General features: G+C 43.9%; 1 protein-coding gene across 1 annotated transcript in view; it reads left to right on the top strand.

The window, feature by feature from the left end:
- Nucleotides 1-16,320, top strand: part of itga1 (integrin, alpha 1) — a 296,244-nt gene extending 279,924 nt beyond the window's left edge. The window contains exon 31 of the mRNA XM_085965982.1: nucleotides 7,384-16,320. Within this exon, the coding sequence (XP_085822108.1) occupies nucleotides 7,384-7,422 (39 nt within the window). The 3' untranslated portion in view covers nucleotides 7,423-16,320. The remainder of the gene's footprint in view (nucleotides 1-7,383) is intronic.
- Nucleotides 16,321-24,939: the final 8,619 nt, after the last annotated feature.

Raw genomic sequence — 24,939 nt, 5'->3', positions numbered from 1 at the left:
TGCCAGGACAGTGGGCCTCCCGATGGTGCAGGGTTCCATCGATTGCACCCACGTGGCTTTGTGGGCACTACATAACAATCCTGAGATCTTCCGTAATCGCAAAGGTTACCACTCACTTAATGTGCAGTTGATGTGCAACCACGCACAGCAAATCCTCAATGTCAATGCCTGCTATCCTGGCAGCAGTCACAATGCCTTCATCCTGCACCAGACTGGTGTGCCAGCACTTTTCCAGCCACCACGTCAAGCTTGAGGGTGGCTGGTCCAAGACAAGGGCTATCCGCTCTCCATCTGGCTCATGACTCCCCTCCGCAACCCCAACACTCCTGCCCAGCACTCATGTAATGAGAGCCATGCTACGACCACGAACATCATCGAGCAGACCATCGAGGTACTGAAGCAACAGGTCCACTGCCTTGACCGCTCGGGAGGAGCCCTCCAGTACTGGGCTGAGCGGGTATCCAATTTCGTGGTGGTCTGCTGCATGCTGCACACTTGGCCATCATGAGGGTACAGCCCTTGCCACCAAGGATTGCGGGACCACCTCAGGAGGAGGGCGAGGGAGAGAAGGAGGAGGAGCAGGAGGGAGGAGGCAGGCAGACATTCGGCCTTCCAAACTGGCTATCCGTGACCGGCTCATCAGACTCCGATTCGCATGAATGAAACCCCAGATCCCCGTTGCTCACCATATCCCCATCATACAATCCCTGTCTCATACCATATCACAGCGTCCTTCTGGGTGCAAAGCTGAAAAGAGAGACACCACAAAAGATTCCAAACACAATTAATAAATCTATCTATAATCATCTCATACATATTTACATGAATACTATTAACTAATCACCCTTGTGCAATCCCTTAGTGTCGGTCTTTCGTGTGCCCTTTCCTGATCTAGTGCTCCTATGCAGTGCTCCCCCAGTCGCTGCAGCACGGCTGGTGGAAGGCTGCTGAGTTTCCATGTGGGAGACTTCAGATGGCCTTGCAGGGCAACCTCGACCAGCTGTTGACCTAGAAGGCCCGGCTGTAGACAATACCACCTCGGCATCTGCGGCGGCGGTCTGTGCTGGCTGGCTGACAGGCAGCGACAAGGGCAATGGAGGAGTGACAGCTGTGGGAGTAGGAATGCTGTCATCCTGAGAGAGGACTGCAGCTTCCTGCTCCACTGACCCAATGCCACTCCCCTGGGCAGGGCCTCAGCATCCCTAGCAATTTGTTGGAGCACAGATTGCTGGCCTGCTGCAACACCATGAAAGCCCCGGTCGAGAGTGGTAAACTTAGCCACGAGCTCAGCAGTCAGAGCTTGGGTGGCTTCAAATGAAACTGCATAGAAACATAGAAGATAGGAGCAAGAGTAGGCCATTTGGCCCCTCGAGCCTGCTCCGCCATTCAATTCGATCATGGTTGATCATCCAAATTCAGTATCCTGTCCCTGCTTTCTCCCCATACCCCTGGATCCCTTTAGCCTTAAGAAATATATCCAAATCCTTCTTGAATATATTTAATGAATTGGCCTCCACCGCATTCTGTGGTAGAGAATTCCATAGGTTCACCACTCTCTGGGTAAAGAAATTCCTCCTCATTTCTGTCCTAAATGGCCTACCCTTTATCCTTAGACTGTGTCCCCTGGTACTGGATTCCCCGACCATCGGGAACATCCTTCCTGCATCTAGTCTGTCCAGTCCTGTCAGAATTTTATAAGTTTCAATGAGATCACCTCTCATTCTTCTAAACTCCAGCGAGTACAAGCCCAATCGACCGAATCTCTCCTCATACGTCATTCCTGCCATCCCAGGTATCAGCCTGGTGAATCTTCGCTGAACTCCCTCCATGGCAAGAAAATCCTCCCTCAGATAAGGCGACCAAGACTGCACACAATACTCAAGATATGGTCTCACCAAGGCCCTGTACAACTGCAGCAAGACATCCTTGTTCCTGTACTCGAACCCTCTCACTACGAAGGCCAACATACCATTTGCCTTCTTAACTGCCTGCTGCACCTGCATGCTTACCTTCAGCGACTGGTGCACAAGGACACCCAGGTCTCGTTGTACTTCCCCTTCTCCCAATCTATTGCCATTTAGATAATAATCTGCCTTCCTGTTTTTGCCACCAAAGTGGATAACCTCACATTTATCCACGTTATATTGCATCTGCCATGTTTCTGCCCAATCACCCAACATGTCCAAATCATCCTGGAGTTTCTCGACATGCTCCTCACAGCACACACGCCCACCCAGCTTTTGTCGTCTGCAAATTTGGAGATATTACATCTAGTTCCCTTGTCTAGATCATTAATATATATTGTGAACAGCTGGGGTCCAAGGACCGATCCCTGCAGTACCCCACTAGTCACTGCCTGCCACTCGGAGAAAGACCCGTTTATTCCAACTCTTTGCTTTTTGTCTGCCAACCAGTTCTCTATCCAAGTCAATACCTTGCCCCCAATCCCATGTGCCTTAACTTTACACGCTAATCTCTTATGCGGGACCTTATCGAAGGCCTTCTGAAAGTCCAAATACACCACATCCACTGGTTCTCCCTTATCTATTTTACCAGTTACATCCTCAAAAAATTCCAGTAGATTAGTCAAGCACGATTTACCTTTTGTGAATCCATGTTGACTTTGTCCAATCCTGTCACTGTTTTCCAAGTGCTCTGCTATTACATCTTTTATAATGGACTCTAGCATTTTCCCCACTACCGATGTCAGGCTTACCGGTCTGTAATTCCCCGTTTTCTCTCTACCACCTTTTTTGAATAGTGGGGTAAAATTAGCTACCCTCCAATCCATGGGTACTGTTCCAGATTCCATCGAATGTTGGAAGATGATCAGCAATGCATCTACTATTTCTAGGGCCACTTCCTTAAGTACCCTAGGATGTAGATTATCAGGCCCTGGGGATTTATCGGCCTTCAATCCCATCAATTTCCCTAACACCTTTTCCCTGCAAATACTGATTTATTTCAGTTCCTCCCTTTCATCAGACGCTATGTTCCCCAACATCTCTGGGAGGTTATTTGTGTCCTCCTTTGTGAAGACAGAACCAAAATATGTATTTAGTTGGTCTGCCATTTCTTTGTTCCCCATTATAAATTCCCCTGATTCTGACTGCAAGGGACCTACGCTTGACTTCACCAATCTTTTTCTCTTCACATATCTATAAAAGCTTTTACAGTCAGTTTTTATCTTCCCTGTAAGCTTACTCTCATATTCTATTTTCCCCTTCTTAATTAATCCCTTTGTCCTCCTTTGTTGAATCCTAAATTGCTCCCAATCCTCAGGATTATTGCTTTTTCTGGCCAATTTATATGTCCTCTCCTTGGATCTTATGCTATCCCTAATTTCCCTTGTTAGCCACGGTTGAGTCACCTTTTTTGTTTTATTTTTATGCCAAACTGGGATGAACAAATTCTGTAGTTCATCCATGCGATCTTTGAATGTTTGCCATTGCCTATCCACCATCAACCCTTTGAGTGACATTCCCCAATCAATCCTACCCAACTCAGACCATCGTAGTTTCCTTTATTTAAATTTAGGACCTTAGTCTCTGAGTCAACTACTTCATTCTCCATCTTAATGAAGAATTCAATCATATTATGATTGCTCCGACCCAAGGGGCCTCGTACAACGAGATTGCTAATTAATCCTTTCTCATTACATAATACCCAGTCTAAGATGGCCTGATCGCTGGTTGGTTCCTTGACATATTGGTCCAGGAAACCATCCCGTAAACACTCCAGGAATTCCTCCTCCACAGTATTTTTACTAGTTTGGTTAGCCCAATCTATATGTAGATTAAAGTCACCCATGATGACTGCTGTGCCCTTATTGCACGATTCTTTAATTTCCCTTTTAATGCCATCCCCAACCTCCGCCTTACTGTTTGGAGGTCTATATACCACTCCCACTAACGTTTTCTGCCCCATGGTATTTCTCAATTCTACCCATACAGATTCCACATCATCAGAGCTAATATCCTTCCTTACAATTGTGTTAATCCCTTCTTTAACCGGTAATGCAACCCCACCTCCCTTTCCTTTTTGCCTATCTTTCCTGAATATCGATTACCCCTGGATGTTTAGTTCCCAGCCTTGGCCATCCTTGAGCCACGTTTCCGTAATCCCAACCAAATCATAATCGTTTACCTCTATTTGCGCAGCCAATTCATCCACCTTATTACGAATGCTCCTCGCATTAAGACACAAAGCCTTCAGGCTTATTTTTTTAATGCTCTTAGACCTATTAGAATTATTATTTACTGTGGCCACGTTTGATTTAAACCGTTGATTTCTCTGACTGCCACTTTTGTTTTTCTCCTTCCTTTCTTTTGCTTTTATCCTTGTTTCCCTTTCCTCTGTCCCCTTGCTCATGTTCCCAACCCCCTGCCATCTTTGATTAAACCCTCCCCCAGAGCACTAGCAAACACTCCCCCTAGGACATCAGTTCCAGCCCTGCCCAGATGCAAACCGTCCGGTTTGAACTGGTCACACCTCCCCCAGAACCAGTTCCAATGTCCCAGGAACTTGAATCCCTCCCCCTGGCACCATTCCTCTAGCCACGTATTCATCTGAAATATCCTTCTATTTCTACTCTGACTAGCACGTGGCACTGGTATCAATCCTGAGATTGCTACCTTTGAGGTCCTATTTTTTAATTTACCTCCTAACTCCCTATATTCAGCTTTTAGGACCTCATCCCGGTTTTTACCTATATCGTTGGTACCTATATGCACCACGACAACTGGCTGTTCACCCTTCCCTTCCAAAATGTTCTGCAGCCACTCTGAGACATCCTTGACCCTTGCACCAGGGAGGCAACACACCATCCTGGAGTCTCATTTGCGGCCGCAGAAACGCCTATCTATTCCCCTTACAATAGAATCCCCTATTACTAAAGCTCTACCTCTCTTTTTCCTCCCGTCCTGTGCAGCAGAGCCACCCCTGGTGCCAGGAAGTTGGCTGCTGCTGCCTTCCTCTGATAAGCCATCCCCCCCAACAGTACTCAAGAGCAGTCTGAGTTTCGATGGCACCAAGCAGAGACTGCATGAGAACAGTCTGAGCTTGTGCTGCAGCACTAACACATTGGGTCGCTTCTGCCTGTGCTGCAATGGAAGCTGCGACATCACCCACCATGTGCACCATCATGTCTGAGTCGACACGTTCTCTCTGAGAATGTACCATTATTTCCAGTCTGGAAATCCTGGGCTCCATGCTCTGCGCAGAGCCCTGTGCAATGTCGGAGGCGGACTCCTCCATGCTCCTTGACATTGCCGAGAGGCTCTCTGGCAGCCTTGCCATTACACCTATCCTTTCCGTGTGCATGCCCATCACCCTTCTTCTGAAGGTCAACCCATCGAGGTCCTCGCCTGAATTGTGTGCAGCAGAACTCACGTGAACTTGCCCTCCGGGGAGCTGGCCCCCGAGCTACCCTTTCCCCCTGGCTTTGCTGCAGCCCACTCGTGCCTGGTGCCTCACACTATGCAGATCCCGCTACCACACTAGCCTCTAAAGAACGCATAGTGCCAGTTTCTGAGCTGATGTCTGCGAGTGAGTGATGCAGTGACGCTGTGTCTTCTTCCTCCTACTCTTCTCCCCCCTCACTGTCTGTGGTGCCCTGGATGGCAATCAATCTGCAACTTCTATTTTGCAGATTAAGCTATTTCTCCATCCTGGTTCTAACCAGTTGTGCTTAATTGAAACATTGAGAAACATTTACATCTGTAAATTATCGTATTCAAATTGTATCATTGACAATTACTGAATGTTAGGGAACATATATAGATACCCATACTGTAAATAATTTATCATTACACCTACTAAAAAAAAATATCTTCCAAACATTTGTTCTTGAAAACAGAGGCCTTTAAAAAAAAAAAGTGGACCTAGAAATGCGATTGTGAAATGCGGACAGAAAATGGGCGCTTTAGGACCCAATATGGTGTATGGCGGCGCTCGCTCAGTCTGCATCGGAAAACGGCCGCACGCCATATTATTTAAGGCGCCCTGTAGTCATTCAGGGCGCTTGTCTGAAATGGTGTTAGGCCCATTGCTTAAGCAAATCTGGGGCCTAATGACTGTTTCAGGCCCCTTTGTAAAATTCTTTTGCGGCTGACCACAGTGTGCACCATGAATGCTGCAGTCAGTTTTCTCGGGCGCACAGCAGCCAAGCCAGCTGCTGGTTAAAGGCTGCCAGCCAAAAGGTAAGTTTAAAACTTTTTACTTACCTGAATGTGGAGCCAGGAGGAGCTGGAGTGCTACCCGAACACAGCTAGTGAGCTGCGTCAGGGGTCGCGACTGGCTCCTGTAGCTCACCGGTACTATCCTAATGAGGCCAGCGGACCAATTTGATGTGGTCCTGCCACCAGCTTCATTAGGCACGTACAGCATGCACTGCACATCGGGCATGATCCAGTTGCTAGGCCATAATTTAAAAAGTGATTCTACATGGTTTATATCACCAGAAAATACACTGTAAAAGAGAAACTTTATTTTTAAATATCACAACGTAAGTTACACGCAGCCCTCTGAAATCTTTGAAATATCATTGATCTATGCTGCACAATATCACAATAGTGGACAATGAACTACTTTGCTTCTAGCTCTGCACAATTGCATTCACACAGTACCTTACCCCATGAATTCAATTGGGCAGTGCTCACATGATGGGTTGGACTTTCCCACACAAAATCCAGCAGGAACAAGAGCAGGTTGAGGGGTCTACAGCCACATTCCCACCGCATCAAATCTCCTCCTTCACTCCTCTGGCTGCCCATTCCCTGCCCACCACATTTAAATGTTGGTAGGGTGGCATGGTCCAGCAAGCTGCCCCATTTCCCTGCTTACCACCGCTGTTTCTGCTACACCCAGAGACCCCCAAGGAAAAGATGCCAACACTCCTTGGGATCACAGTAGTAAGCACCTAACACACTGCAAGGAGGGAGAGGCCTTGTAGTGGGCACCTCTCCCTACGTAACAGCCCCAATCCCTAACCTTATTAGTCCTCAGCCAAGACCTAAAAGAAATTACCTCAGTTCCTTTGCAGGGCTGTTTCTGGGCCTTTAAATCCCTCGCTGCCTTTTCAGTTGCTTTAGTGGCAGTGTCGCTGAATGTAATAATGTATGTGGCTTATTATTGAAAGGGCAGAGGCTGCATTAATTTGCATCTGTGTCAACATTATTTTATTTTATTTTTAAATGTCCACTACAAGGCCCAGGCTCCTTAATTAAAAAATAAGACATTCATCAAACAATTGGTGCCATATGCAAGTGTAATCCAAAATTTGACAATTCCCTACATTTGAAAACTTCTGCCTATTACACTCTAACTACTGTAAAGTAGTCATTGTTTTCCTGATAATTACTAACTTTTTTTTGTAACTTGCAGGCTGGATTTTTCAGAAGGCCTTTAAAAGAAAAAATGTGAAAGGTCACAAGAGGATATTCGAAGCACAAAGGCTTTTCAGGTCGCTACCTTCCAGCTGCATCATGGGAGAAATAATAAAAGTTGTAAAATTAAGTTCATGATGAAAATAATTTACAGTGCCATGCATGGGAAAAAACGATATCCAAAATCTCTTCATTTGTTAATACAGTGTATATATTTAACTTTTTATTGTATATTACTAAAAACATATTTATACATTTTAAACCATTTGTTTGAAATTCTTATACAGTCCTATGTGCCATTCAAACTGATTATTTTAAGTACTACACAGTTTTACCCGTCCTCCTTTGGACTAGTTACTTTAATTTTAACAGATAATGATCACTTCCCATTTTGCTGATCTTTCAAAAGAATAACCCAAGATAATCCGTACTTTGCCCAGTGAATGTACATTTTTCTTGGTATCGTCAGATTCAAAGCTTCTGCTCAATTGGTGGTTGTCACATTGTGACTGCATATGCCTGCAGATGCTTTTTGAATTTGTAGATTTAAAACCATTGTCACACAATTTGTGATATTTATAGGCAAACATAAACATATATTTCTTTTGAATAGAGCGTTTTTTATGGCAACAGAATACGTCCTTACTGATGGTAGGAGGTGTACATTTTTTGAATTTGCCAACCAGTTTACTTCTAGAGCAAATAGGTAACCAATCATACATTTGAGTAAAAGAATGATTGTATATAATGAGAACAATGTGCATTGATACTGAAGGACAACAAAACAACAACAACTTATATTTATATAGCACCTTTAATGTAATAAAACGTCCCAAGGTGCTTTACAGGAGTGTTATCAAAAAGAAAATTTGACACCGAGCCATATAAGGTGATGTTAGGGCAGATGACCAAAAGCTTGGTCAAAGAGGTAGGTTTTAAGGAGCGTCTTAAAGGAGGAAAGAGAAGTGGAGAGGCAGAGAGATTTAGGGAGGAGATTCCAGAGCTTAGCACCTAGGCAGCTGAAGGCTTGACCGACAATAGTGGAGCATTTAAAATCGGGAATGTTCAAAAGGCCAGAATAGGTGAAGTGCAGAGGTCATGGGGGATTATAGGGCTGGAGGAGATTATAGAGATAAGGAGGGGCGAGGCTATGGAGGGATTTGAAAGCAAGGATGAGAATTTTAAAATCGAGGTGTTGCTGAACTGGGAGCCAATGTAGGTCAGCGAGCACAGGGGAGATGGGTGAATGGGACTTGGTGCGATTTAGCACACGAGCGGCAGAGTTTTTGATGACCTCAAGTTTATGGAGGGTAGAACTAGGGAGGCCGGCCAGGAGTGCATTGAAATAGTCAAGGCTAGAGTTGATAAAGGCATAGATGAGGGTTTCAACAGCAGATAAGTTGAGGTAAGGGTGGAGACAGAAGACAAGAAAGGACAAGAATGTTGAGGTACCGATATTGAGAAAATAAGGAGACAAATTTGGAAGCATAGAGGGATAGAGATCAATGAAGAGCGAAAAAGATGGACTCAAGGAGGAACATTTATCATACAGAAATACGTTCATGGCAATCCACCAGAAAAGTCAGAAACCTGGCTCAGTGCATAAGTTTCCACCCATCCCTTACAAGGCCATCATTGTAAGTTGGGGGGGGAGCTTCGTTGGGACCTGATATAGGGTCAGCCGAAATAGTTCAGGCATACCGCCAGCAGATGTAAAGTCCCCCTTGCAATCCAGGCTAGGATAGAGAACTGCGATTTGACCATAATTTATTTTTAAGTTTTGAAGTGGCTAGATTTTCTTCATGGTGGGAGTGGGGGTAACATGGCACCCCCTCTCCTGGCTCAGATATCATTCGTTAAACTTCCAACCTCTTCATTGAGGGGGGGGGGAGCGCGGGATAGAGGTGCTCAGATGCAGCCCTAGCCCACCAAAGGCATTTAAATAGCAAGACATGCCCTTACCCTGCGAACAACAGCAGAGTCTAGGGCATCGATTTCATAGCCAGAAAGAGCATTAAAGAGTAGGGTTAAATCTGACTGAAATCTATAAATAAGAATAAAATAGGGATTAAAAATGGGTGGGGCAAGTAAAAGAAGAGAGAAAATATGATGACAGAAAAAATACAATGGAGGAAAAATATTATGAGGGAATATAGTTTTTTAGAATATAGTTTTTTAGGCTGAGATCTTAAGTAAACGAGTACTCCAGACAATGTTAACAATTATACACTGACCAATTTATAGAAAATTAGATTTAATTCACGCCTTCTACTACTACAGTTTGCAATTTAGGGAATCCAAGTTTTGCACTGAGAACATTTTTACCAGTCTCAAAAGCAACAACCTTTTTTTCTAATCAGCTTTTATCAGTCATGAGGTTTCTGTGGGGGGATTGTATAAATGTCCTGGCGATTGACAGGGGAATGCAGAAACATTTTTAGTTTCTTGCAAGTGAATAAAAAATAACAAACGATCAAATGTAGTTTTCCGTTCAAATTATTAGATATTTTATAATCTGTACCAGACCTGGGTGTTCCTGATGTTAAACTGGGAAATTAAAGTCAAGCGAATTTTGCAGTCAGCAGTGAACAAACTGCACTCGCCGTTCACTACACTTACACTTGCCTACAGATTTTCTGTGGGTTTTTGCACTGGAACTTGCTGTTATCAGAGAGCCTCCAACCCACCCACTTCTGGGTTTAACGGAGGCGGAACAAGGGACGGGCAGCCAACCCACTGCCAGGCAATTAAAATATTTTAATGAGGTTAACACCCTCTGATTTAACCTGCTCTGCAGGTTTAACAGTGGCCGACCGAGTTTGGGGATCGGACCCCTGGGGTCGGGGATTGAACCCCCCCCCCCAGGATCGGACCCCCACCCAGGTCGGGGATCGTACCCACCTACTCCTGCGGCCTGCTGGAGTGCTCCCCGCCCGATTGGAAGCCAAGTCTGTTAATTAGGCTGATTTCCAGGCGGGGAATCTGCCAAGGAAAAAGAAGCATGCTGTGGAGTTAAAACTCCAGAGCATGCGGGGAAACCAGGAAACCTAAATTAGAATATATAATTCAATGCCAAATCATGTACAGAAAGTGAAATAAAGAGAGGGAAAGAATGATGGGATTAAGAGAGAGAGGTATGAGACAGAAAGAAAAAGTTAAAAAAAAGTTTTGATTTCTTTAAATCTATAACAATAATTAAAATCTGAAGGAATGAGACTCCACCCTTTTAAAAGTAAATTTTCAGTGCCGGAGAGATTGTCTGGCAATAATTAAGACTTACCATGCCATTAAAAATTTACTTACACTTGAATGGGCAAGCCCTAACTTTTTCTGGCATGTTTAGTGGGTATCTAGTGGATAACTATCGCAAATTCATGCCCTTGCCTGTATGTGAATGCCAAGTCTCTCAGCGAGATACTGTTAAAGCGAAGCTTCAGGAGGAGCAGGGCAACTCTGACAGCAGCTTCCTGATTTCCACATTTAACTGCACATGTGTGGACTCCAGAAGTTGCTGTCCAATTTACTCCTTAATAACAGTAAGCGCTGATAGCCCCACCATTATTTCTACTGCAAAATTCAGGCTATTAATACAAATATACTGCTCCACACATTAACATCCCTTCAGTCACATTTCTTTTGCAAACAAAATATTCCTGACCCTTGCTGATGAGGAATGCTCAGTTCCTTGGATAAAAAGGTCAGGAAAGAGGGGCAGACTCGAATTGTTGGGGCAACGTCCCTTTAATGCTTTCTAGGGCTTTCCTGGGAGCAGGCCAGCAGGGCTCGGCCTTTATCTGAAGTAGGTGTAACCCAGTTGAACCTATTACAACAACAACTTGCATTTATATAGCATCTTTAACATAGTAAAATGTCCCAAGGTACTTCACAGGAGTGTAATCAGACAAAAATTGACACCGAGCCCAAGAAGGAGACATTAATACAGGTGACCAAAAGCTTGCTCAAAGAGGTAGATTTTAAGCAGTGTCTTAAAGCTGGAGGGAGAGGTGCTGATGCAAAGAGGTTTGGGAAGCAGAAGGGTGGTTGCGGGGGGGGCGGTTCCAAGTCTCCCACCTCATTTCCCAACTTCTATGATCGCAGGAGGCCATTATCGGCAGCCAGAAGATCCGAATCTGTGAGGCCAAAGAATCAGCTGCAGAAGGTCCAAGACAGGAAATCAGACCACTCCTTCTTTCAAAAGAATGTGCCTTAGATCATTTGATAGGACCCAGAAACAACAGATGTTCTTACAGAGCTAGTCAGTTCTGCAATTTGGCCAGTGATAGTTAGTTGGGCTTGCAGTTCTAACTGTTCACCCGGATGTTACAGTGAATAGTAGCAAAGTTATTGATAGACTAGCGACACATAACCGGTGCTTGGACATTGTGCTTTAGAGTTTTTGTCCGACAAGACTGTTTAGGGGTAATTTTGACTTTAAACAATGGTATAAAATGCATGATATTGGCTCAGCCACCCCTTAAACACCCCTTTCTGTTGAAGTCAATGTCTGACGGGTGATCGAGCCCATATCACATGTTATACACTATCGTCCAAAGTCAAAATTACCCCCTTTGCTTTTTCTTTTGATTTGCTGTATTGGGATTGTTAGAGTAATGGAAATAATACTGTTTCGATTTGAACTTTATTGTGAAATTTTTGAAGTGATTTTGTTTAGTCTGGCAAGCTCATATCCAAACACCACCCGAAGAAAATTCTGCCTATGTCACTGATCTCACTCAAACTTCACTCGTACAATTTTATGGAATGCTCTAAACCCCTCAGTGTACACTAATGCATATTGCTGCCTTTGTATTTCTTATCCTACGTACACTGTGAGTTATTGGTGGACTCTGCAGCTTTAAGTACGAAGTGCAAAATGTGACTTTTGCAAAGTGTATCAAAATAATTGATGTATTCTTTATAATCGGGTTTATGATTGCGTTACACACAGCACCCAGAGGAATCTCCCACCCCTGCCCCCAGCGTGTATAAAATGTCGGAACTTGGGCACAGTAGTAAGCAGCATAACAAAGAAAGGGGAAAATAAGGCAATCATGTATTATCATTTTCATTGCTAGCTTTAAGAACATAAGAACATAAAAAATAGGAGCAGGAATAGGCCATTCGGCCCTTCGAGCCTGCTCCACCATTCAATAAGATCATGGCTGATCTGCTTACACAATTCCACCTTCCCACGCTACCCCCATATACCTTGATTCCTTTAATATTCAAAACTACATCATAGAATAATAGAATAGTTACAGCACAGAAGGAGGCCATTCAGCCCATCGAGCCTGTGCCGGCTCTCTGCAAAAGCACTTCAGCTAGTCCCACTCCCCCGCCCTTTCCCTGTAGCCCTGAAAATTTTTTCCTTCAGGTACTTATCCAATTCCCTTTTTGAAAGCCATGATTGAGTCTGCCTCCACCACTCTTTTGTAGTCTATTTATGAAGCCCAGGAGCCATATGCTTTTTTAACTGCTTTCTCAACCTGCCCTGCCATCTTCCTATCTTCTATGTTTCAACGATTTGTGCACGTATACCCCAGGTCTCTCTGTTCATGCACCCTCTTTAAGATTGTACCCTTTAGTTTATATTGTCTCTTCTCGTTCTTCCTACCAAAATGTATCACTTCGCACTTTTCTGCATTAAATTTCATCTGCCACATGTCCGCCCATTTCACCAGCCTGTCTATGTCTTCTTGAAGTCTTTTACTATCCTCCTCACTGTTCACTATACTTCCAAGTTTTGTGTCACCTGCATATTTTCAAATTGTGACCTGTACATCCAAGTCCAAGAAAAGCAGTGGTCCTAGTACCGACCCCTGGGGAACACCACTGTATACCTTCCTCCAGTTCAAAAAACATCCGTTCACCACTACTCTCTGTTTCCTGTCACTTTACCAATTTCGTATCCATGCTGCCACTGCCCCTTTTATTCCATGGGCTTCAATTTTTCTGGCAAGCCTATTATGTGGCACTTTATCAAACACTGTCTTGAACATACTCAACAATTCACCATCCACAGCTCTCTGGGGTAGAGAAGTCCAAAAATTTCTCCTCATCTCAGTCCTAAATGGCCGACCCCTGATTCTGAGACTGTGAACCCCGGTTCTAGATGCCCCAGCCAGGGTAAACATCCTCCCAGCATCTACCCTGTCAAGCCCTTTAAGAATTCTATGTTTCAATGAGATCACCTCTCATTTTTCTAAACTCTAGGGAATATAGGCCTAGTCTACTCAATCTCTTCTCATGAGACTATCCCCTCATCCCATGAATCAGTCTAGTGAACCTTTGTTGCACTCCCTTTAAAACACACACTTTGAAACAAATACCCCATCTACAATGAAGGCTCAGCAAGTAAAATGATTTTTGTTTGCACAAGAGCTTGTAGAGTCCTGAACCACGTACTTATTATGATCTTCCTTTGAATCACTATTCTATATAATGACTCAGCACCTTCATCAACATTAATCATATCATAACACAGCATGTTTTCGAATATATTTGTAACAAATGTATATAAGTAAACGTTTAACTTTATAAGAAACGTTTAACTTTGTGGGCCAACGACAATGTTAGAATCTGAAACTAAGGCTAGGAATTTCCTCGGAGCTGCTCCCGCTCCGCCGACATAACCTCACCACAGTGGGAATGGCTGATTATCTGTGTAAACAGGCTTTGCACTTCTGGCACAGTTACAGCAGTGGTGCGGGACCAGCTCCGAGGAAATTCCCATTTTTTAATTTTCAAGAGTTCATTATTGGATTCAAAACACTAGTGGAAATGGTGTAGTGCAGTCTCTAGAGGAGTGAAGTGCTTCCTCTCAATAAGTTGACTTAAAAAGTCTGCATGAGTACAAAATGGGAAAACCTTCTTGTACTTGAGCTGACCTTTTAACTGAAATCATCAGCAGGAGGTATTTACTCCAGGATGTGAACATGCTTTGTAAATAATATTTACAAGACGAACTGGTGCTAAGATGTCATCACTGCTGCTAGAATGTCATAACTGCACCAGCATTTCAAACTATTATATAAACATATTGTCAATATGTTTAGGACGGCAAATGGAATATTGGCCTTTATTGCAAGGGGGATGGAGTATAAAAGTAGGGAAATCTTGCTAACATCGTCTATCTCCACCCTTGCCTCAGCTCATCCGCTGCTGAAACCCTCATCTATGCCTTTGTTACCTTTAGACTTAACTATTCCAACGCACACCTGGCTGGCCTCCCACATTCTACCCTACATAAACTTGAGGTCATCCAAAACTCGGCTGCCCGTGTTCTAACTCGCACCAAGTCCTGTTCACCCATCACCCATTATTGCAAAGGGAATGGAGTATAAAAGTAGGGAAGTCCTGTTACAACTATACAGGGCATTGGTGAGACCACACCTGGAGTACTGCGTGCAGTTTTGGTCTCCTTATTTAAGGAGGGATATACTTACATTGGAGGCAGTTCAGGGAAGGTTCACGAGGTTGATTCCTGAGATGAAGGGGTTGTCTTATGAAGAAAGGCTGAGCAGGTTGGGCCTATACTCATTGGAGTTTAGAAGAATGAGAGGTGATCTTATTGAAACATGTAAGATACTGAGGGGGCTTGACAGGATAGATGCAGGGAGGATGTTTCCCCTCGTGGGGGAATCTAGAACTAGGGGGCATAGTTTCAGAATAAGGGGTCGCCCATTTAAAATGGAGATGAGGAGGAATTTCTTTTCTCAGAGGGTCGTGAATCTCTGGAATTCTCTACCCCAGAGAGCTGTGGAGTCGGAGATAAACAGATATTTGAGCTTCTGGGGAGTTGAGGGTTATGGGGAGCGGGCAGGAAAGTGGAGTTGAAGCCAAGATCAGATCAGCCATGATCTTATTGAATGGCAGAGCAGGCTCGAGGGGCCAAATGGCCTACTTCTTATGCTCCTATTTTTTATGTTGTTATGTTCAATTTGGATGAGAGTCTATTAGCCCTGAAGTTGTTTGAGTCACAATCTGGCGGTAATACCGTGATTATTTTCCAGCTCTGATCCTGCCTGAGTTTGTGGGGTCAGGTGAAAGGGAGCCTATTAGCACAGGGCCACTTCAGGTGTATCTCTTCAGCCCACTGGCCCCATACCCGTGGAAATCCTGGCATTGTTCTGCCTAGAACTTGCAGGGGGAAATAGCCCAGGCCCCAACCCAGCAATCCTCCTATCTGCAGCCCCTTGAACAAGGGGTCCGATCTGGTGAATGTTTTTTAAAAATTTACTCTTTGAGAGTCCAGGCCACTTGCCTGGCCTGGATCTTACTGGTGGAGCCCACATGCGCCTTTGTGGAGGCCGGTACACTTCAGCTCACTGGGCATAACGGCCAACATTGCATCCCACTGGAGCCTGAGGAGCAGGAATTTCTAGCTTAGGGATTTCCCCACACCCCTAGCCCATCATTTGTCTTGTAAAGGAAGGACAGAAGTTCTACCTTTACAAATCACTGAGGGCCTCCATTGTTTCCCTGGAGTTTTCACTAGCCTATCCATCATAACCGTGCAACATTTCAACCCTGATTATTTCCATAGACCCCTTCACAATAGCCTTTGGGCAGCTGGATGTATGAGTACAACTGACTGAACTTTCTGAGGTAGAAATCTGTCTTCTGCTACAAAGTTTTTCTGAATGAATAAAGTACAAAGCTAACAATTAAGAAAAATGGGATACTGTACATAAAACATTTAATTTTATAACACTGTACTCTGACGAAAATTAAAATTAAGTCCTGTTATTTTGAAACCCTCCCAAATGAGTTAATGTACACTTTGAAATGTGACTATGAACAGAGATGAGCTCACTCTCTTGACTTTACACATACTGATCGAAGCACTGAATTCAGAAACCTTTTACTTTACTGTAATGTGCTGTAAACTAAAGTAAGTGCTTAAATAGACAAAATAAATTGTTTTATAACTTTCTATGTTCTTTTGTGTTTTTATCTGGTAATGAAGGCCCCTAGACATTTACATTTTGTACAAACAATTGTTAGGAAAGATCAACTACAAACAAGGTTGATGAATGTATTATAACATTTTTTACATAAGAACATAAGAATCAGGAGCAGGAGTAGGCCATATGGCCCTTCGATAAGATCATGGCTGATCTTTGACCTCAACTGCACTTTGCCACCTGATCCCCATATCCCTTGATTCCCCTAGAGTCCAACAATCTATCTCAGCCTTGAATATACGCAACGTCTGAGCATCCACAGCCCTCTGAGGTATAGAATTCCAAAGATTCATAACCCTCTGTGAAGAAATTCCTCCTCATCTCAGTCTTAAATGGACCATCTCACCCCCAACCCGCCTCCGTGCCATCTTCCCAGGAGGCGGGTACCCAACCCGCACTGGGGGACGCCTCCTAGAGGCAGGAAGGGGATTAGTGCCAATTTTGGATAATCCCTATTTTGCCACCTAAAGTGTGGGCTTCCCAACAGCTCCAAACCTCGCCAGGGTCAGAGAGGTGAGTTGTGGGTCTACGGGGGTCGGAGGAGCCGAGATGTCCGGTGTGCAGGAGTGATGGGTGCATGTGTGCAGAGGTAAGTGTGTGAGGTGAGTCTTAAGTGTTTCAAAAGCTTTATTTACCTTTGCTTCTTCCTCCAGGCTTCAACCCTTCAGGTCTCGGGAGTCACTTATCTCAGCGGCAGAGAAAGCAGAATGGCCGCTGCATTCAACAATGCATCAGCCTTCTGCTTTCTGCTCAGGAGAGATCTCTAAGTGAGCCTGTGTCCCAGGTCTCAACTTAGAAGACAGATTGTCAGTGTTTGACAGCTTCACAGAGCTCTCAAACGATGACAATTCATCTGTCAAAAGCTCTTGACAGATGAAACATCACTCGCTGACGTCACCAGTAACTGGCTTTCCCTTAATTTGCCTGCTAAGCCCGCTGGGTGGGCTTAACAAGGTCAATCAAGGGAAAATAGTGTGGGTTGGCCAGAAGTCGATGGAGGCAGGACTAAACTTGACAAGTGGGAGTCTCACCTCCAAAACCTCCCCATTGAGAAAATCCAGCCCATGTACTCCAACCCCATTGCAATAAAGACCAACGTGCCATTTGCCTTCCTAATTGTTTGCTGTACCTGCACGCTATTATCGTGTTTCCTGTACGAGGACACCTAAACCTCTCTGAACACCAACATTTAATAGTTTCTCACCATATAAGAGTAAGGAAGTCTTGCTACAATTGTACAGGGCCTTGGTGAGACCACACCTGGAGTACTGTGCACAGTTCTGGTTTCCTTATCTAAGGAAGGATATACTTGTCTTGGAGGCAGTGCAATAAAGGTTCACTAGATTGATTCCTGGGATGAGAGGGCTGTCCTATGATGAGAGATTGTGTAGATTGGGCCTATACTCTCTGGAGTTTAGAAGAATGAGAGATGATCTCATTGAAACATACAAGATTCTGAAGGGGATTGACAGGGTAGATGCTGAGAGGTTGTTTCCCCTGGCTGGAGAGTTTAGAACTAGGGGGCATAGTCTCAGGATAAGGTGTAGGCCATTTAAGACTGAGATGAGGAGGAATTTCTTCCCTCTGAGGGTTATGAATCTTCGGAATTCTCTGCCCCAGAGGGCTGTGGATGCTGAGTCTTTGATTATATTCAAGGCTGAGATAGATTTTTGGACTCTAGGGGAATCAAGGGATATGGAGATCGGGCGGGAAAGTGGATTTGAGGTCAATGATCAGCCATGATCTTATTGAATGGCGGAGAAGGCTGAGGGGCCGTATGGCCTACTCCTGCTCTTACTTCTTATGTTCTTATGTTCACAAGGTTATATTTTAATTTCATTAGCTAACCAGTTTTCAGGATGTCTGCCTGTGTGATCAGTGAGCTGATTAAAATCTGTAGAGACACCGAGCTGTGTAAGAGAGCTATCTTGCCTTAGCACGTAAATGAGAAATAAACAGAAATAAACAATCAGGAGAGATGTAAAACAGGCTGCCGACTTGCTATCACCCGTTTTACACTATCACACAAAGTCAAGATCTATCCCTAAGAGTAATACTCAAATCAGAATCACAGTCTAATATCTGGCTAATATTGCTCAAGTCACACTGCACAAGGCTAAGGTTTTCCCACTTCTGCTCGCGCCAGTATTCCAATTTTTCCGTCCATTCATTTTAATAAGAGGAAAATTGGAGGCTGGTGAATAGAGAAGCAGAAAGCCCCAGGCAATGTATTAACCAATTGAACCATCCTAAACTTTCTTTTAAAAAACAGGATACTGTAGCCGCTGGAAATCTGAAAGAAAAACAGAAAATGGTCAGACAGCATCTGTCAACGTTTCAGGTATAGACCCATCATCAGAGCTTGTCTGCTCTCCCATAAATGGTAACTAGCCATACTTTTAAAAGGGAATTGGATAAATACTAGTAGGGGGAAAAATTGCAGGACTATGAGGAAAGGGGCGGGAAATGGGACTGGATAGCTCTTTCAAAGAGCCGGCACAGGCAAGATAAGAACATAAGAACATAAGAAATAGGAGCAGGAGTAGGCCATTCGGTCCTTCGAGCCTACTGGACCATTCAATGAGATCATGGCTGATCTTCTGCCTCAACTCCATTCACCGGCCCTATCGCCATATCCCTTGATGCCCTTACTAGTCAGAAATCTATCGACATCTGTTTTGAATATACCCAATGACTGAGCCTCCACAGCCCACTGGGGCAGAGAATTCCAAAGATTCACCACCCTCTGTGTGAAGAAATTTCTTCTCATCTCAGTCCTGAATGGCCTACCTTTTATCCTGATGCAGTGGCCCCTGGTTCTAGACTCCCCAGCCAATGGAAACATTATCCCAGCATCCATCCTATCAAGCACTGTAATAATTTTGTATGCTTCAATGAGATCCCCTCTCATTCTTTTGAATTCAAGAGAATACAGGCCTAGTTTACTCAATCTCTTCTCATACGACAGTCCCGCCATCCCAGGAATCAATCTCGTGAACCCTCATTGCACTCCCTCTATGGCAAGTATATGCTTCAAACACTGAGACACATCAGGGAGGGGGAGAGTTACCTGGACTCTGTGTATCAGGAGGTAGTCACACCAATTAGATTAATTAATTCAGATGTAGTCCGTGGCCAGGGTCAGGATGGTGTGACTAGAAGTGAGGCAGGTACGGGGATCCAGGAGGTAGTGTTGGAGGAGCCGCAGCCCTTGCTCTTGTCCAACAGGTTTGAGGCTCTTACTCTCTGTGAGAATGGGAACAGGGATTGCGGGGAGGATGAGCAACCTGGCCACAGCACCATGGAGCGGGGGGCCATTCAAGTGGGGGGAGTTAAAAGAAATGTTGTAGTGGTAGGGGATAGTATCGTTAGGGGGATAGATAGAGTTCTTTGCAGCCGAGAGCGAGAGTCCCGAAGGCTGTGTTGCCTGCCCGGTGCCAGGATTAAGGACATCTCCTCTGGGCTGGAGAGAAACTTGGAGTGGGAGAGGGAGGATCCAGTTGTCATGGTCCATGTTGGTACCAATGACATAGATAGGACAAGGAAGGAGGTTCTGCTGAGGGAGTTTGAGCAGCTAGGGGCCAAATTAAAAAGCAGAACCACAAGGGTAATAATCTCTGGATTACTACCTGAGCCACGTGCAAATTTGGCTAGGGTAAATAAAATTAGAGAGTTAAATGCGTGGCTCAAAGACTGGTGTGGGAGAAATGGGTTTTGCTTCCTGGGACACTGGCATCAGTACTGGGACAGGAGAGAGCTGTTCCGTTGGGATGGACTTCACTTGGCCAGTGCTGGGACTAGAATCCTGGCGAATCGAATAACTAGGGCTGTAGAGAGGGCTTTAAACTAATTAGTGGGGGGGAGGTTTTAAGAGAGCGAAAAATAAAAATGACAGCGGAGAAGGCAATAGAGCAAGGTAGCAGTGGGGGAATTAAAAACCAGAGCGTGTCAGAAAGGGACAGAATGTATAATGATAAAGGTAAAGTAGTAAAAGGGGTAAAAGCAGGAACAAATTGTCAGAAAACATATTTGAAAGTTCTTTATCTGAATGCACGCAGCATTCATAACAAAATTGACGAGTTGACGGTACAAATAACTACACATGGGTATGATCTGGTGGCCATTACGGAAACATGGCTGCAAGATAATCATGACTGGGAACTAAACATACAAGGGTATTTGACAATTAGGAAGGACAGACAGGAAGGAAAGGGAGGTGGGGTTGCTATGTTAATCAAGGATGGAATCACTGCAATAGTCAGAAATGATATTGGGTCAAAGGATCAGGATAGTGAAACAGTTTGGGTGGAGATAAGGAATAATAAGGGGAAAAAGTCACTAGTGGGCGTAGTCTATAGGCCTCCTAACAGTTGCAACTCTGTTGGTTGGAGTATAAATCAGGAAATAGTTGGGGCTTGTAATAAGGGAACAGCTATAATCATGGGGGATTTTAACTTTCATATTGACTGGACTAATCAAATTGGGCATGGCAGCATTGAGGAAGAGTTCATAGAGTGTATTAGGGACGGGTTCCTTGAGCAGAATGTAACTGAACCAACCCGGGGGCAGGCAATCTTAGATCTGGTCCTGTGTAATGAGACAGGATTAATAAAAAATGTCCTAGTAAAGGATCCCCTTGGAATGAGTGACCATAATATGGTTGAATTCCAAATTAAGTTTGAGGGTGAGAGAGTTGGATCTCAAACCAGCGTACTAAGCTTAAATAAAGGAGACTATGAAGGTATGAGAGTAGAATTGACTAAAGTGGACTGGGAAAACAGATTAAAGTGTAAGACGGTACAAGAGCAGTGGTCTACATTCAAGGAGATATTTCACATCTTTCAAGATAAATATATTCCACTGAGGAAAAAGGGGAGTAAAAGAAAAGACAGCTATCCGTGGCTTAGTAAAGTAATAAAGGATAGTATCCGACTGAAAACAAGGGCATATAAAGTAGCCAAATCTAGTGGGAGGATAGAAGATTGGGAAGCATTTAAAAGCTAGCAAACAATAACTAAAAGATTAATTAAGAAAGGGAAGATAGATTATGAAAGTAAACTAACAAAAAATATAAAAACAGATAGCAGGAGTTTCTACAGCTATATAAAAAGAAAAAGGGTGGCTAAAGTGAATGTTGGTCCCTTAGAGGATGGGACCAGGAAACTAATGGTGGGGAACATGGAGATGGCAAAGATGCTGAACAAATATTTTGTATCAGTCTTTACAGTAGAGGACACTAAAAATATCCCAACACTGGACAAACAGGGGGCAATGGGGGGGGGAGGAGCTAAACACAATTAAAATCACTAAGGAGATGGTACTCAGTAAAATAATGGGACTTAAGGTGGATAAATCCCCCGGACCTGATGGCCTACATCCTAGGGTCTTGAGAGAAGTGGCGGTAGGGATTGTGGATGCATTGGTGATCATTTTCCAGAACTCCCTGGACTCAGGAAAGGTCCTGGCAGATTGGAAAACTGCTAATGTAGCACGCTTATTTAAGAAGGGAAGTAGACAAAAAGCTGGAAACTATAGATCAGTTAGCCTAACATCTGTGGTTGGCAAAATGTTGGAGTCCATTATTAAGGAAACAGTAACAGAGCATTTGGATAAACATAATTTAATAGGACAGAGTCAGCATGGTTTTATGAAGGTGAAGTCATGTTTGACAAATTTGCTCGAATTCTTTGAGGCTGTAACATACAGGGTGGATAAAGGGGAACCAGTGGATGTAGTGTATTTGGACTTCCAAAAGGCATTTGATAAGGTTCCACACAAAAGATTACTGATCAAGATAAAAAATCACGGGATTGGGGGTAATATACTGGCATGGGTGGAAGATTAGCTATCTAACAGAAAACAAAGAGTTGGGATAAATGGTTCGTTCTCGGGCTGGCAATCAGTAACTAGTGGTATTCCGCAGGGGTCAGTGCTGGGACCCCAACTCTTTACAATCTATATTAACAATTTGGAGGAAGGGGCCGAGTGCAACATATCCAAGTTTGCTGACGATACAAAGATGGGAGGGAAAGCAGTGAGTGAGGAGGACATAAAAAACCTGCAAAAGGACATAGACAGGCTAAGTGAGTGGGCAGAGATTTGGCAGATGCAATATAATGTTGGAAAGTGTGAGGTTATGCACTTTGGCAGAAAAAATCAAAGAGCAAGTTATTATCTAAATGGAGAGAAACTGCAAAGTGCTACAGTACAAAGGGATCTGGGGGTCCTGGTGCATGAAACACAAAAAGTTAGTATGCAGGTGCAGCAGGTGATCAGGAAGGCCAATGGAATCTTGGCTTTTATTGCAAGGGGGATGGAGTATAAAAACAGGGAAGTCTTGCTGCAGTTATACAGGGTATTGTTGAGGCCACACCTGGAATACTGCGTGCAGTTTTGGTTTCCATATTTAAGAAAAGATATACTTGCTCTCGAGGCGGTTCAGAGAAGGTTCACTCGGTTGATTCCAGAGATGAGGGGGTTGACGTATGAGGAAAGGTTGAGTAGGTTGGGACTTTACTCATTGGAGTTCAGAAGAATGAGAGGCAATCTTATCGAAACATATAAGATTGTGAGGGGGCTTGATCGGGTGGATGCAGTGAGGATGTTTCCACTGATGGGTGAGACTAGAACTGGGGGGCATAATCTTAGAATAAGGGGCTGCCCTTTCAAAACTGAGATGAGGAGAAACTTCTTCACTCAGAGGGTAGTAAATCTATGGAATTTGCTACCCCAGAGAGCTGTGGAAGCTGCAACATTAAATAAATTTAAAATGGAGATCGACATTTTCCTAGCAGGTAAGGGAATTAGGGGTTACGGGGAGAGGGCAGGGAAGTGGACGTGAGTCTAGATTCAGATCAGCCATGATCCTATTGAATGGCGGAGCAGGCGCAAGGGGCCGTATGGCCTACTCCTGCTCCTATTTCTTATGTTCTTATGCTTCCTTAGGTAAAGAGACCAAAATTGTACACAGTACTCCAGGTGTGGTCTCACCAAGGCTCTATATAATTGGAGTAAGACTTTTTTACTCCTGTACTCAAATCCTCTTGTAATGAAGGCCAGCATACCATTTGCCTTCCTAATGGCTTGCTGCACCTGCACATTCACTTTCAGTGACTCAGGTACAAGGACACCCAGGTCCCTTTGAGCATCTGCATTCCCCAATCTTTCACCATTTAGGAAATACTTTGCCTTTCTGTTTTTTCTACCAAAGTGGATAACTTCACATTTATCCACATTATCTTCGATCTGCCATGTTCTTGCCCACTCACTGAGCCTGTCGAGATCCCTTTGAAGCCTTTTCACATCCTCTTCACAACTGTCACTGCCACCTAGCTTTGTATCATTTGAAATGTTACATTTAGTCCCCTCATCCAAATCATTGATATAGATTGTGAATAGCTGGGGCCCAGGCACTGATCCTTGCGGTACCCCATAGTCACATCCTGAAAAAGACCCATTTATCCCTACTCTTTCTTTTCTGTCTGTTAACCAATTCTCAATCCATGCTAGTATATTACCCCCAATTCCATGTGCCCTAATTTTGTTCACCAACCTCTTGTTTGGGACCTTATCGAAGGCCTTCTGAAAATCCAAATACACCACATCTACCATTTCCTCTTTGTCTACTCCAGTAGTTACATCCTCAAAGAACTCCAATAGGTTTGTCAAACAGGATTTCCCTTTCATAAATCCATGTTGACTCTGCCCAATCTTACTATTGGTTTCTAAGTGCCCAGTTATTGCATCCTTTATAATAGATTCCAGCATTTTCCCAACTACTGATGTGAGGCTAACAGGTCTGTAGTTCCCCGTTTTCTCTCGCCCTCCTTTCTTAAATAGTGGGGTTACATTTGCTATCCTCCAATCTGCAGGAACCGTTCCAGAATCTATAGAATTTTGGAAGATGACAACCAATGTGTCCACTATCCCAATGGCCACCTCTTTCAAAACCCTAGGATATAGGTCATCCGGTCCTTGGGATTTATCGATTTTTAGTCCCATTAATTTTGCTAGTACTGTTTTTTTACTAATAATGGCCCAGAAATTTGGGTCTCCACGGGTGAGTACGCACGGGGTACTCACCCATAAGCCCAATGAAAGTGTTGGTTTCCTGCATGCACTGCGCATGCGTGGGAAACCGGCACTTCCGTTCCCCTGAAAGAAGGGGTTCAGAGGTCAAACGCGTGCGAAGGAGAGGCTGCGCATGCGCATCGAACTTACGTTTTTTTTGCAGGTTTTCCCGGGAGGTTAAGTCTCCAGAAGTTAGACATGCAAAAAGCAGTCACAAGGCCTGCTTTTTACAAGGTAAGTGGTGAATTACTTAAAATGAAAACATTTTTTCCACAGGTTTATCATTTTTAAATACTTTAAAGAAAGGTAAGTTTATTTTTAGCCCCGTTAGAAAAAAAATTATTTTTTTCAAAAATTTAAATTATTGTTTAAAATAGTTATTTCATGTAATTTATAGTTTATTTTAAAAATGTGATTTAAAAAAAATTTATTTGAAGATTTAGTAATGTTTTGGGGCTTATATTATTTATAAGTTTGACAGCCCTTCCTGTCAAACTTATGAATGAAGCATTCCCTGC

This window comes from Somniosus microcephalus, chromosome 2 (genome assembly GCF_052327205.1).
Source record: "Somniosus microcephalus isolate GS21.2 chromosome 2, FLI_Smic_1.0, whole genome shotgun sequence".
NCBI classification, from domain to species: Eukaryota; Metazoa; Chordata; class Chondrichthyes; order Squaliformes; family Somniosidae; genus Somniosus; species Somniosus microcephalus.
This window is presented reverse-complemented; position numbering and strand designations above follow the sequence as displayed.